Source organism: Sus scrofa, chromosome 10 (genome assembly GCF_000003025.6).
Source record: "Sus scrofa isolate TJ Tabasco breed Duroc chromosome 10, Sscrofa11.1, whole genome shotgun sequence".
Classification (NCBI taxonomy): Eukaryota; Metazoa; Chordata; class Mammalia; order Artiodactyla; family Suidae; genus Sus; species Sus scrofa.
The window spans coordinates 48,774,265-48,788,117 of record NC_010452.4 but is presented as its reverse complement, the minus strand read 5'-3'; the positions used below and the strand labels follow the sequence as shown (position 1 = coordinate 48,788,117).

Below are 13,853 nucleotides of genomic sequence, written 5' to 3'. Positions count from 1 at the left end.
AGTGATTTTTATTTTTTTCCATTATAGCTGTTTTTTAAATAATGATTTTTATTTGACTTCTTAGAATTTATCTTCTGTTTCTTGGCATGATACTGACAGGCGGTCCAGTGCCAGGAGGAAGAATGTGCAAGTATCCTGCTGGAACATGGTGCCGACCCAAATCTTGCGGACCTCAGTGGCAACACTGCCCTCCACTATGCTGCCTTTGGTCAGAATATCTCCATCGCAGCAAAGCTGCTTTCATACAATGCCGATATTGAAGCAAGAAACAAGGTATGGCTCAACTAACTTCATTTCGTTATATTCATGTTGTTGCTGTTCTTTAGTTACAAGTGTTTTATGTACAATAATATGTATATTGAATAGTACCCATCAGACCATGTTACCATAGAAACCATGTCAGGAGGCTAGAGAAAGGTGGTGCTCACGGAAAGGGCAAAGCTTTGTCCCCCAGCTACCCTTTACCCAAGAAGGAAAAAATTCCGTTTAGGGAAGGCTCGGCCTCCACACATTGGGTCAGCATTTAACATTTAGGAGACTCATGCAGAAATCTGCATTTCAGGGATTTTCCATTGTGGCTCAGTGGAAACAAATTGACTAGCATCCATGAGGATGCAGGTTCGATCCCTGGCCTTAAAGAACAATGTTGCTGTGGGTTAAAGAACAATGCTGTTGTGAGCTATGCTGTAGGTCAAAGATGTGGCTTGGATCTGGCATTGCTGTGGCTGTGGTGTAGGCCAGTGGCTCCAGCTCCTATTCAACCCCTAGCCTGGGAACCTCTGTATGCCGTGGGTGTGGCTCTAAAAAAAAGGTGGGGGGAGTTCCCGGTGTGGCACAGCGGAAATGAATTCGACTAGGAACCATGAGGTTTCAGGTTTGATCCCTGGCCTTGCTCAGTGGTTTAAGGATCCGGAGTTGCCATGAGCTGTGGTGTAGGTTGAAGACTCGGCTTGGATCTGGTATTGCTGTGGCTGTGGTGTAGGCCAGCAGCTGTAGCTCTGATTGGACCCATAGCCTGCGAACCTCCATATGCTGAGGGTGCGGCCCTAAAAAGACAAAAGACAAAAAAAATTAAAAAAAAAAAATCACAGAAATCTGCATTTCAGGCTCCTTTTTTTTTTTGGCCTTTTGTCTTTTCTAGGGCCACACCTGCGGCACATGGAGGTTCCCAGGCTAGGGGTCCAATCAGAGCTACAGCTGCCAGCCTATGCCACAGTAACGCCAGATCCTTAACCTACTGAGCGAGGCCAAGGAATCGAACCTGTAACCTCATGGTTCCTAGTTGGATTTGTTTCCACTGTGCCACGAAGGGAACTCCTCAGGTTCCTCTTAAAGAAGCAATCTTGTCCTCCATGAGCCCTTAGGACTATTTGGTTTGCTGTGCAAGGGCCACCCCTCCATGTGGGTCCTATGTTCCCTGTCTGTTCTCCTCATCTGAATTCTCTGCTTACTCTGGTCACTGACTTTGCTTTCTTAAGCATTTGAGTTTACAATTCCTGTTGTACAGTTTATTTTGATAAATATTTCAAGATTTAAAAAATTGTCTATATTAATTTATAGTCTGGCTAATATTTTATGATAATCTCTGAAGAATGGTAAGTTAGAACCTATAAATTGTTTTTTGTTTTGTTTTGTTTGTCTTTTTAGGGCTGCACCCGTGGCATATGGAGGTTCCCAGGCTATGCATCTAATTGGAACTATGGCTGCCGGCCTACACCATAGTCACAGCAATGCCAGATCCCAGCAACATGCAACCTACACCACAGCTCACGGCATCGCTGGATCCTTAACCCACTGAGCAAGGCCAGGGATTGAACCTGGTTCCTAGTCGGATTTGTTTCCAATGCACCATGATGGGAACTCCTGTTTATTTGTTTTTTGGACACACCCATGGAATATGAAAGTTCCTGGGCCAGGGATCCAATCTGAGGTGTAGCTGTAATCTGTGTCACAGCTGTGGCAATGCTGGATCCCTAACTCACTGCTCCAGGCTGGGAATTGAGTTCTCCTTGTCTCAGAAACAACGCAAGGTCTTTCCTATACTCTGAAAACTACAAGCCACTGATGAAAGAAATTAAAGATGACACAAATAGATGGAAAGATCTACTATGCTCGTGAATTGGAAGAGTTAATATTATCAAATGACTATACTACCCAAGGCAATCTACAGATTCAATGCAATCCCTATCAAATTACCAAGGACATTTTTCACAGAACTTGAACAAAATATTTTAAAGTTTGTTTGGAAGCACAAAAGACCCAGAATAGCCAAAGACATCCTGAAAAAGAAAAATGGAGCCGGAGGAATCAGGCTCCCGGACTTCAGACTATACTACAAAGCAACAGTCATCAAAACTGCATGGTACTGGCACAAAGACAGACATATAGATCAGTGGAACAGGATAGAAAGCCCAGAATTAAACCCATGCACTTATAGCCAACTAATCTATGACAAAGGAAGCAAGACTATACAATGGAGAAAGGACAGCTTGTTCAATAAGTGGTGCCGGGAAAACTGGACAGCCACATGGAAAAGAATGAAATTAGAACACTCCCTAACACCGTACACAAAAATAAACTCCAAATGGATTAAAGACCTAGATATAAGACCAGACACTATCAAACTCCTATAGGAAAACATAGGCCAAACACTCTCTGACATAAATGACAGCAACATCTTCTCAGATCCACCTATCAGAGTATTGACAATAAAAAGAAAAATAAACAAATGGGACCTACTCAAACTTCAAAGTTTCTGCACAGCAAAGGAAACCCTAAACAACACAAAAAGACAACCCACAGAATGGGAGAAAATCTTTGCAAGTGAAACGACTGACAAGGGATTAATCTCCAAAATTTATAAACACCTTCTGCAGCTCCATACCAAAAAAACAAACAACCCCATCCAAAAATGGGCAGAAGATCTAAACAGACAGTTCTCCAAAGAAGACACACAGGTGGCCAAGAAACACATGAAAAGATGTTCAGCGTCACTCATTATTAGAGAAGTGCAAATCAAAACCACGATGAGGTACCACCTTACACCAGCCAGAATGGCCATCATCCAAAAGTCTACAAACAATAAGTGCTGGAGAGGATGTGGAGAAAAAGAAACCCTAGTACACCGTCGGTGGGATTGTAAATTGGTGCAACTACTATGGAAAGCAGTATGGAGATTCATCAGAAAACTAAACATAGAACTCCCATTTGATCCAGCAATCCCACTCCTGGGCATCTATCCAGAGAAAACCACGACTCACAAAGACACATGTACTCCAATGTTCATTGCAGCACTATTTACAATAGCCAAGACATGGAAACAACCTAAATGTCCATCGACAGAGGAGTGGATCAAGAAGAGTTGGTACATATACACAATGGAATATTACTCAGCCATCAAAAGAACGAAATACCAGCATTTTTAGCAAAATGGATGGACCTAGAAACTATCATGCTAAGTGAAGTCAGCCATACAATGAGACACCAACATCAAATGCTTTCACTGACATGTGGAATCTGAGAAAAGGACAGATGGAACTTCTTTGCAGAACAGATGTTGACTCACAGACATTGAAAAACTTATGGTCTCCGGAGGAGACAGTTTAGGGGTGGGGGAATGTGCTTGGGCTGTGGGATGGAAATCTGTGAAATCAGATTGTTAGGAGGATTATACAACTACAAATGTGATAAATTCATTTGAGTAATAAAAAAAAATGAAAAAAAAAAAAAAAAGAAACAACGCAGGGTCTTTAACCTGCTGTTCCATAGCAGGAGCTCCATAAATTGGTTTTTTAAAAGAACTGTTTTTCTTTACATATACGTGTATGTAAATAATCATCTTCCCATTGGAATGTCTGTAAACCTTATGGGGTTAATCATGGCCATAGAGGGACAGGTTATGCATATTGCAGACAGTATTATATCTTTCTTCTCAGCATTGTTCCATAAAAATGCAATTGATTTAGTAGTGAAATGATTATCTTGGAGTAGTGTTTAGAGTAGTAGTAGAGCAATAAAATAACTACACTTATGGTCTACCTGATAAATGCTGTAAGAGAGGCAAAGATGCTCAGAACCAGTAAATGTTTGAAGTGAGTTTTAGTGAATGTCTTTGCAGTTCATCTTTCAAAGTGGTAGAGGAGGATCATTTTATTTTTTGCTTTTTTTTTTAGGGCTGCATGCGCGGCATATAGAAGTTCCCAGGCTAGGGGTCAAATCAAAGCCACAGCCACTGGCCTATGCCACAGCCACAGTGACGGCACAACCCGAGACCCATACTGCAGCTTGTGGTAACACCAGATCCTTATCCCCCTGGGCGAGGTCAGTCATTAAACCCACGTCCTCATGGATACTAGTTTGGTTCGTTCCTGCTGAGCTACAGTGGGAACTCCCATGGATCATTTTAAAGAGAACTAGCACAAGGAAGGAAGGGCTCCTTTTTATTTACTTTCTTTTTTCTTTTCTTTTTCTTTTTTGTCTTTTGCCTTTTCTAGGGCCTCTCCCACAGCATATGGAGGTTCCCAGGCTAGGGGTCCAATCGGAGCTGTAACCACCAGCCAGATCCAAGCTGCGTCTGCAACCTACACCACGGCTCACGGCAACACTGGATCCTTAACCCACTGAGCAAGGCCAGGGATCGAACCCGCAACCTCATGGTTCCTAGTTGGATTCGTTAACCACTGTGCCACGATGGGAACTCCTGTGTCTTTGTCTTGTTAGGGCCTCCCCCATGACATATAAAGGTTCCCAGGCTAGGGGTTGAATTGGAGCTAATAGCTGCTGGCCTATACCAAAGGCACAGCAAAGCTGGATCCAAGCCATGTTTGTGACCTACACCACAGCTCATGGCAATGCTGGATCCTTAACCCACTGATCGAGGCCAGGGATCAAACCCACAATCTCATGGTTCTTAGATTCATTTCTGCTGTGAGAAGACAGGAACTCCTTATTTACTTTCTATAGTATATGTTTAAGTTCAGAGAATCTTTTATGTATTCTAAAATTCATTTTAGAAATATGTAATTTTGTACAATATAAATTGTTTTTGCTGTTTTACAGGATGATCTTACACCACTTTTACTTGCTGTCCGTGAAAACAAACAGCAAATGGTGGACTTTTTAGCAGAGAAAGAAGCAAACACGCATGTGGTTGATAAGATCAAAAGGTATAGTAGTTTTTTTTTTTTCTTTTTCTTTTTATGGCCCACATGTGGCATATGGAGGTTCCCAGTCTAGGGGTCTAATCAGAGCTGCAGTCACTGGCCTACACCACAGCCACAGCCACACCAGATCGGATCTGTGTCTGCGACCTACACCACAGCTCCCGCCAATGCCAGATCCTTAACCCACTGAGCAAGGCCAGGGATTGAGCCTGCATCCTCGTGGATCCTAGTTGGGTTCGTTAACCTCTGAGCCATGAAGGGAACTCCTATGTTACCTAATTTAACGAGGTCATATATTTATAGATAAATTTACTTACAAATTATATAATATAAGAGAGTTTCTAAATTACAAACCAGAAAGAGAAAACAGCTAATCACCGTAATTAGTAACTTTTTTTCTGAAAACTATAATGTGGGAATATTAAACCTATGAAAAAAACACTCAGTGGATTTTATTTGGGATTCAAAAGTAATTCTAGTGATGAAGTTCAAGAATTTTTCCATTCTTTCAGTCTTTCTCTGAGCATTTTGGGGGTATGCTATTTCATCAAATCCTCCTAACACCCTTTTAAAGTAGAAGTCTTTGAGATGAGGAGAGGCACCTCTTCCCGGGACAAATAACTGTTGGTTATAGAGCAAGGATTTCTGAGTTCGAGATACTTTCCATATGTCAGGCCCCTCCTAATTAATTTACTGAGCTTTACTGCCTGCAGTTCATTAGAACTTCACCTTCCTTTTTTTTATCCTTTAATTATATGCTAACCAAAAAGTTTGTAGAGTACAAATTTGAAGTATATGGAACAGCTGACATTTTGACATTAGCTCTGATATTATCTGCAATAATCTAAGAATTTAATGTATTTGGTATTTGTTTTTCATATTAGTATTAAAATAGTAACATTATGTATCGTTTGTATTTTTTATACATAGCAATCGCCAACTTATTTCTGAATATAAGGAAGAAAAGAGACCTAAAAGTCCTTCTCTAAATAGCAACCTAGGTAAGACTTTCTCTTAATGATCCTGCCAGAGGTAATGTGAGAGGGAGGGAGTTTTGATAATGAAAGACCAATGAAAAAAAATTGTGTAAATTTCATGTGTATTTTTATTTTTAAAATTAATTTCTTAATAGTCTAGCTTTTAGAATTATTTAAGAAATCAATTGTTGGTAATTTCAGATCAGAGACAGTGTTGTCTGAAAAGAAATTTATTCATGTAATGATGGCTCCTAAAATCCCATGTTATATTTTGTGTAAAAAAGAAAAAGTTTTTTTTTTTTTCCTTTTTACCGTCACACCTGTGGCATATGGAAGTTTCTGGCCTGTGGGTCAAATAAGAACTGCAGATGTTGGGAGTTCCCGTCGTGGCGCAGTGGTTAACGAATCTGACTAGGAACCATGAGGTTGCGGGTTCGGTCCCTGCCCTTGCTCAGTGGGTTAACGATCCGGCGTTGCCGAGAGCTGTGGTGTAGGTTGCAGACGCGGCTCGGATCCCGCGTTGCTGTGGCTCTGGCGTAGGCCAGTGGCTACAGCTCCGATTGGACCCCTAGCCTGGGAACCTCCATATGCCGCGGGAGGGGCCCAAGAAATAGCAAAAAAGACAAAAAAAAAAAAAAAAGAAAAGAAAAGAAAAAAAGAACTGCAGATGTAACCTACGCCACAGCCATGGCAATACCAGGTCAGAGCAACATCTGCAGCCTACACCACAGCTTGCGGCAACACCAGATCCTTAACCCACTGTATGAGGACGTGTTAGTAGACCTCTGTCGATCAAAGAACTTCTTTTTTTTTTTTATTTTTTAAGGGTCACACTCCAGGATATGAAAGTTCTCAGGCTAGGGGTTGAATCAGAACTGCAGTTGCTGGCCTGCGCCACAGTCACAGCAATGCCAGATCTGAGCTGTGTCTGTAACCTACACCACAGCACATGGTAATGTCAGGTCCTTAACCCGCTGAGTGGGGCCAGGGATTGAACCTGCATCCTCATGGATGCTAGTTGGATTCATTATTGCTAAGTCACAGTGAGAACCCCCAAAGAACTTCTGTATGTTGATTTTATAAGTTATAGGGGATACAGAGATGGAAGAGACAGAATTTGGGTCTTCAGGGTGCTCATATTAGAATAGAGTTGTCCCTGCGTCTTTTCTGTGTTTTTTTAAAACATAATTTTCAAAGAAAACATTTTTATTTATTTGTTAATTTGTCCACTTAACAAATAACTATCACGTGTCTTTTAGGTATTAAGCGCTTTGGATGTTACAGAATGCAAACATATTAAACACACAGTCCCTGTTCTCCAAGAGCTTGTTATTATTATTGTCATTTTTGTTCATTACTCTATCTGTGCTTACTCTGTCCCAGAGTCCACCAGGTGTTTATAATTGTCCTGAAGTATTTTTTTCTTTATTATATTAGTGTTTCATATGTGCCAGATACTTTAAGTCTATGAGGAAATGAGTTTTTCAAAAGTGGGTAGGCTTTAAGTTAAGCATGCAGGGTGAGGGGAAATTTGCCAGACAAAGAGGCAAAAGGACACTGTTTGGTAGGAGAAACATATATTAAGATTACATGTTTGGGAGTTCTCTTTGTGGTGCAGTGGAAATGAATCCGACTAGGAACCATGACGTTGCGGGTTCGATCCCTTGCCTCGCTCAGTGGGTTAAGGATCCGGTGTTGCCATGAGCTGTGGTGTAGGTTGCAGATTCAGCTTGGATCCTGCATTGCTGCGGCTGTGGTGTAGGATGGCAGCTGCAGCTCCAATTTGACCCTTAGCCTGGGAACCTCCATATGCCATGGGTGCAGCCCTAAAATTCAAAACAAACAAAAAAAAGTTTGCATGTTTGATAGAACAATAATGCAAAGGCTAAGATGCATGAGTGAGCTTGGCAGGATTTAGGAGTTCTGTTTAGCTGGTGCACAAAGGGTGCTGTGGGAATGGTTAGTAAAGAAGACTTGAGGAGAAGCTGGAGAAAAGTAGGAGAGGTACTTACCTCTACAAGGGGACAAAGTGAAGGTGTCTTGGAGGCAACCTGGGAGTCACATACCATCAGGATTCTGTTCAAGGATTTTGAGTACCAGCCAGTTACAAAAAGATGTCCATAGGGAGTTCTCCTGGTGGTGCAGTGGGTTAAGGATCCGGTGTTGTCACTGATGTGGCTCTGGTTACAGCTGTGGCTTGGGTTTGCTCCCTGGCCCAGCAACTTCTCTATGCCGTAGGCGTGGCCAAAAAAAAAAAATTGTTTATGGAAGTACAAAACCCTCAACTGAGGACTTAGAATCATGAGATAGAGGGAAGCAGAGTTACTCCACATAGATCAGTTTCTACATTTGTTCATCTGAATGTAGTAAATAGAACTGTTCAAAATCAAAATTAAAAAGGAAAAAGAAGGGAGTTCCCTTTGTGGCACAGTGGAAATGATTATGACTAGGATCCAGGAGGATTCAAATTTGATCCCTGGTCTCGCTCAGTGGGTTAAGGATCTGGCTTTTCCCTGAGCTGTGGTGTGGGTCGAAGATGCAGCTTGAATCTGCTCTGGCTGTGGCTGTGGTGTAGGCTGGCAGCTATAGCACGCATTTGACCCCTAGCCTGGGAACCTCCATATGCCTCACGTGTGGTCCTAAAAAGCAAAAAAAGAAGAGAAAAGAAAAAAAGTAAAGGAAAAAGGAAACAGAAGTAGGAGAGAATTTAGAGATAGTGATACTGCAAAAATTTTTTTAATGAAAACTTCGATTAGGGAGCATCAATTATATCAAGTAAAAGTATGGAAAAGAAAATTGTATTTAACTCTTTTTTTTTTTTTTTTTGGTTTTTTGCTATTTCTTGGGCCGCTCCTGCGGCATATGGAGGTTCCAAGGCTAGGGGTCGAATCGGAGCTGTAGCCGCGGACCTACGCCAGAGCCACAGCAACGCCGGATCTGAGCTGCGTCTGCAACCTACACCACAGCTCACGGCAACAATGGATCCTTAACCCACTGAGCAAGGCCAGGGATCGAACCCACAACCTCATGGTTCCTGTCGGATTCGTTAACCACTGCGCCACGACGGGAACTCCTGTATTTAACTCTTACAAGCTCTTTGGTGGTAACTTTTTCAAAAGAACAATTTAATGGTTCCAACGTCTACTTTTTACGTGATTGGTACCTCTGATGTCCACATGTGGAAAAATGGTCACATCTCCCAAGGTCCTACCGAACTGTATAACTGCGGCAGCTGCCCATGCGGGGCGGGGAAAATGGTGTGGTCTGGTGAGCACACCTGCCGGCGTTTCTCCAGAGTTTGTCAAAACCTGGAAGTCAAGTGTGAGGAAAAATTGTTGTTTTTCTTCACTGCTTCTTGTGGAAACACTTGAAAGTTTTTCTCAAGTCTTTGGTAAGCTCTTCTAGATGAAACCTGAAACAAATTGTGGCAGCACCAGTGGGAATTTGGCGTCAGACCCTGACTCTTATAGGGAATCACTGCAGCCATGTTTTGACTGAGTTTCAAGTGTGGATGAAAAATCATTTATAGACCAGTAGTGTGGGGAAACTGACATCTTTTACATATTTCATTACAAAAAACTAATATAATACCACAGAGAAAAAAGAAAGTGATACGCTGCATATACTAGTTCTCAGTAGTTTGGAAATTCTGGTGATATCAGTAAAAAAAGTCAGTATCTGACTTTTGTTAGTGCTGTGTCTCTTGATTCTCTTTTCATTTGTTTTCTAGTATCTCTGTTTTTACTCCTCCCTTCTGAATTTCATCTCTAAAGACAATTGTCTTTGCGTCTGCTACTATTAGAACATGTTTCTAGGATACGTGTGTTTGCAAAATGTGTATATTTCCTTTTAACGCAATTAGCTACCTATCCTAAATTTGTCTTATACTCTGTTCATTTCTTTATTTCCTTTTTTTTTGTTGAGGGCCACTCATGTGGCCTATGGATCCCAGGCTAAGGGGCAAATTGAAATTGCAGCTGCAGGCCTATGGCACAGCCATAGCAACACTAGACCTGAGCTGTGTCTGTGACCTACACCACAGCTCAGCAATGCTGGATTGCCGACTCACTGAGTTAGGCCAGGGATGGAGCCTTCATCTCCTCATAGATACTAGTCAGATTCATTTTCGTTTCTGCTGTGCTGCAAGAGAACTCTTATTCTGTTAATTTCTTAAGCTAAATTTCTGTACATCTGTTCCACAATGATAGTGTTACTGATGATGATCACCCAAAATTTATTTATTTAAATAATTAATTACTTTTTTGTTTTTCTAGGGCCGCACCTGAGGCATATGGAGGTTCCCAGGCTAGGGGTCCAATTGGAGCTACAGCTGCTGGCCTACACCACAGCCACAGCAATGCCAGATCTGAGCCTCGTTTGCAGCCTACGCCACAGCTCACGGCCAACAACAGATCCTTAACCCACTGAGTGAAGCCAGGGATTGAATCTGCATTCTCATGGATGCTAGTCAGATTTGTTTCCACTGAGCCATGAGGAGAACTCAAGCAGGACTTTCTAAGGATAGCAGGCTTAGACCTGCTGTACAGAATCCTTTCTGCACAGCGCTTATAGCACCGACTTAATTTTTGGTGTTGTCTTAAAATTTTATAGCAGGTCATATACATAACAAGTGGTAACATAATGTGGTACTGATTTCAGTTGTATCATCCATAATAAGTTGTAGTGCTGGTTATTATTACTATTCTTTTTACTTTTGGTGATAACAGATATTTGTACATAAATTATATGGTACTATTAGGTAATTACAATATTACTAAAATACAGTAAAATTCTTATATAAAATATGCATCATGATTTCTATTTTAAGATTAGAATAAAGATTGTGCTTTAATTATATGGATACCCAGTTTTGATTCATATTTGCTCCATCCCTGTTTGTAATAAATCAAGAAGTCATCACCAAAAAATAAATTTAAAAAAAAGTCATCACCAAAAGTCTACTTTCCATTCCTCACTGTCCAGTTGACTCCCTTTACCCCTTTTCCCTTCCCCATTCTCCTTTCACTAGATTATACGTTGTAAAACCGAAATCATAAAGTCTTTCATACTTACCCTGCAAATAGAGATAGGGCCAGAGTTTGTTTGACAGGTTTTACACGCTTTCAAATACAGTGCCTATAGACCAAGATTCCTTGTGATAGGGTGTTTTCATCCTAAACTGAAGAGCTGGAGAAGTTATGTCAGAGCAAAATGCATGTATTCTTTTCCAGCTTCTCCAAATGATGGAAGTCCAGAAATACTGTGCTGTTTAAGTTGCTTTTGTCAGTTTATGACACTGATCTACTAATGTAATTTTTTTCTGTAGGTCTCATTGAGTTTGGTTAGGATTGTAGTCACTGTAAATAGAAGTTCATTTTTAGGTATCAAGTTTTGATAAATACCACTTCTTTTTTTTTTTTTCATCTCTTTTTTCTTTAAGACTCTACCTGTGGCATATGAAAGTTACCAGACTAGAGGTTGAATCAGAGCTGCAGCTGCCAGCCTACACCACAGCCATGGCAAGGCCAGATCTGAGCCGAATATTCAGCCTACGTCACAGCCAGATCCTTAACCCACTGAGCAAGGTCAGGGATCAAACCCACACCCTCATGGATATTAGTCAGGTTCTTAACCTGCTGAGCCATAGTAGGAACTCTCACCCCAGTGTAATCTTCAGGTGTGGTCCCAAAGGATTTCTTGTTAACAAAGCATCAGTTTTATACTTTGAATATGCTGTAAATTTTTTTAGTGATTTAAAATGTGTTTTACTGAAGTTCCCATTGTGGTGCAGAGGTTAACGAATCTGACTAGGAACCATGAGGTTGCAGGTTCGATCCCTCGCCCTGCTCAGTGGGTTAACGATCCGGCGTGGCCATGGGCTATGGTGTAGGTCGCAGACCCGGCTCGGATCCCACGTTGCTGTGGCTCTGGCATAGGCGGGCGGCTACAGCTCCGATTCAACCCCTAGCCTGGGAACCTCCATATGCCGCGGGAGCGGCCCTAGAAAAGGCAAAAAAAAAAAAACCAAATAAATAAATAAATAGATAAAAAGCACCTAAGAGTGCTTAAAAAATAAATAAATAAATAAATAAATAAAATGTGTTTTACTTTTTTTTTTTTTTAGTAGTGGATGAGAGTTCTGAAGAAGACTCTTTAAGCAGGTAGGATTTTATGAATTTTTACAAATAATAGGCTAACTATAGGAACACAGAGAAAAGAAACTAATGTTTGCTGGATGTTCTACTTTGGGTTGGACACTGTAGTGTGTGCTTAACATTTGTCGCTTCATAGAGTCATCACAACAGCTTTGCAAAGTGACTATGCTATTATAGTCTGTTTCATTAATTAGGTGACTGTGGTTCAGGGAGATTGATTAATTGACTCATGATTCCATAGTTAAGGAGAAGCTGACCTATGATTTGACTGTAAGCCTGCCTGTTCCCCAGACCCCCTCTCATCCCTCAGCAGAAGTTGAGAAGTCCATGCCTCACTGGGGTCAAGATATAAACCCACATCTGATTAACTCAGAAAGTCAAACTTGGCTACATATTAACTCCTATTTTTCGAGTTTTCCTCAGAAGCCTCATTAGTCTAATCCTTTGTTCTGATGTATTTGACAGTCCCAGTGGTAACTAGTACCTTGTTTTTACCATTAAAGTGTTAGGGCAGATCCTAGGTAGCTGTGGCCACAAAACCATAGAATTTTACATAGGCAGGACCTTCTTAGGCAAGTCTTCTTAGCTATAATGATAACGACAGTCCTTAAGATGTATTTTTTTAAATAAGAGAAGCTTATCTATGAATAGCCCATGGTATGTTAATTAAATTCAGTATCTACTTACTGACTTCCCAGTCTGGTTTTCCCTTCAGGCACGTACCCTCTCCTGGTTCTCTGAAGTTTTCTTTTTTGTTCCTAGAGTCTGTTTTCTTTTTAGAAATCAGTCATAGACCTCAGTTGGGTAGCTGGCACCATGTCTGTGTTGGGAGTGAATGATGAGGCTCCAGTTAGTCTGTTTGCCAGGAACAGGGAACTAGAGAGCTCCTACTCACGGTCACTTGAGCTCATCCTTGTTTTAGGAATCGTTGCCTTCATACGCTGAAATCGTAAAGGTTGGAGACTGACCTTGAGCCCTGGAAAAGAGTGATCTGGGAGAGGAGCCCATAGGAAGGAAGATATTTAGCTGTACATAGGGAAATAGATGCATGGCTACAAAGACACTGTTTTTACTGCTCTCTTTCCTTGGTTATCTGAGTGCTTTGGAGGGTTTTTAAGAGCTAGCTAGTTTATGTGGGCGTGAATAACCAGGGTTTTGTATAGGAAAAATAATTAGACTTTATTTATTTATTTATTTTTGCTTTTTAGGGCTGCACTTGGGGCATGTGGAGGTTCCCAGGCTAGGGGTCAAATTGGAGCTGCAGCTGCTGGCCCACGCCACAGCAACGTGGAATCCGAGGCGTATCTGCAGCCTACCTCACAGCTTACAGCAGCGCCAGATCCTTAATCCATTGAGCGAGGCAAGGGTTGGAACCTACATCCTCATGGATGCTAGTTTGGTTTGTAACCTGCTTGGCCACAACAGGCTCTCCAAACAATGCTGTGATAATTTCTGCTGTGCAACATAGTGATACAGTTATATGTATACACATATCCATTCTTTTTCAGATGATTTTCTTATATAGATTATCACAAAATATTGGGTAGAGTTGAGTTAAT

General features: G+C 41.3%; 1 protein-coding gene across 8 annotated transcripts in view; it reads left to right on the top strand.

Moving 5' to 3' along the window:
- The window catches only part of LOC100516390 (ankyrin repeat domain-containing protein 26), a 100,978-nt gene that overhangs the window by 7,666 nt on the left and 79,459 nt on the right, over window positions 1-13,853 (top strand). For 6 of the 8 annotated variants that reach the window (XM_021064875.1, XM_021064869.1, XM_021064874.1 and 3 more), the window contains exons 3-6: window positions 100-273; window positions 5,059-5,165; window positions 6,093-6,163; window positions 12,264-12,300. In XM_021064875.1, the coding sequence (XP_020920534.1) occupies window positions 100-273; window positions 5,059-5,165; window positions 6,093-6,163; window positions 12,264-12,300 (389 nt within the window). The remainder of the gene's footprint in view (window positions 1-99; window positions 274-5,058; window positions 5,166-6,092; window positions 6,164-12,263; window positions 12,301-13,853) is intronic. The other 2 variants (XM_021064870.1, XM_021064873.1) reach the window with 1 other exon arrangement.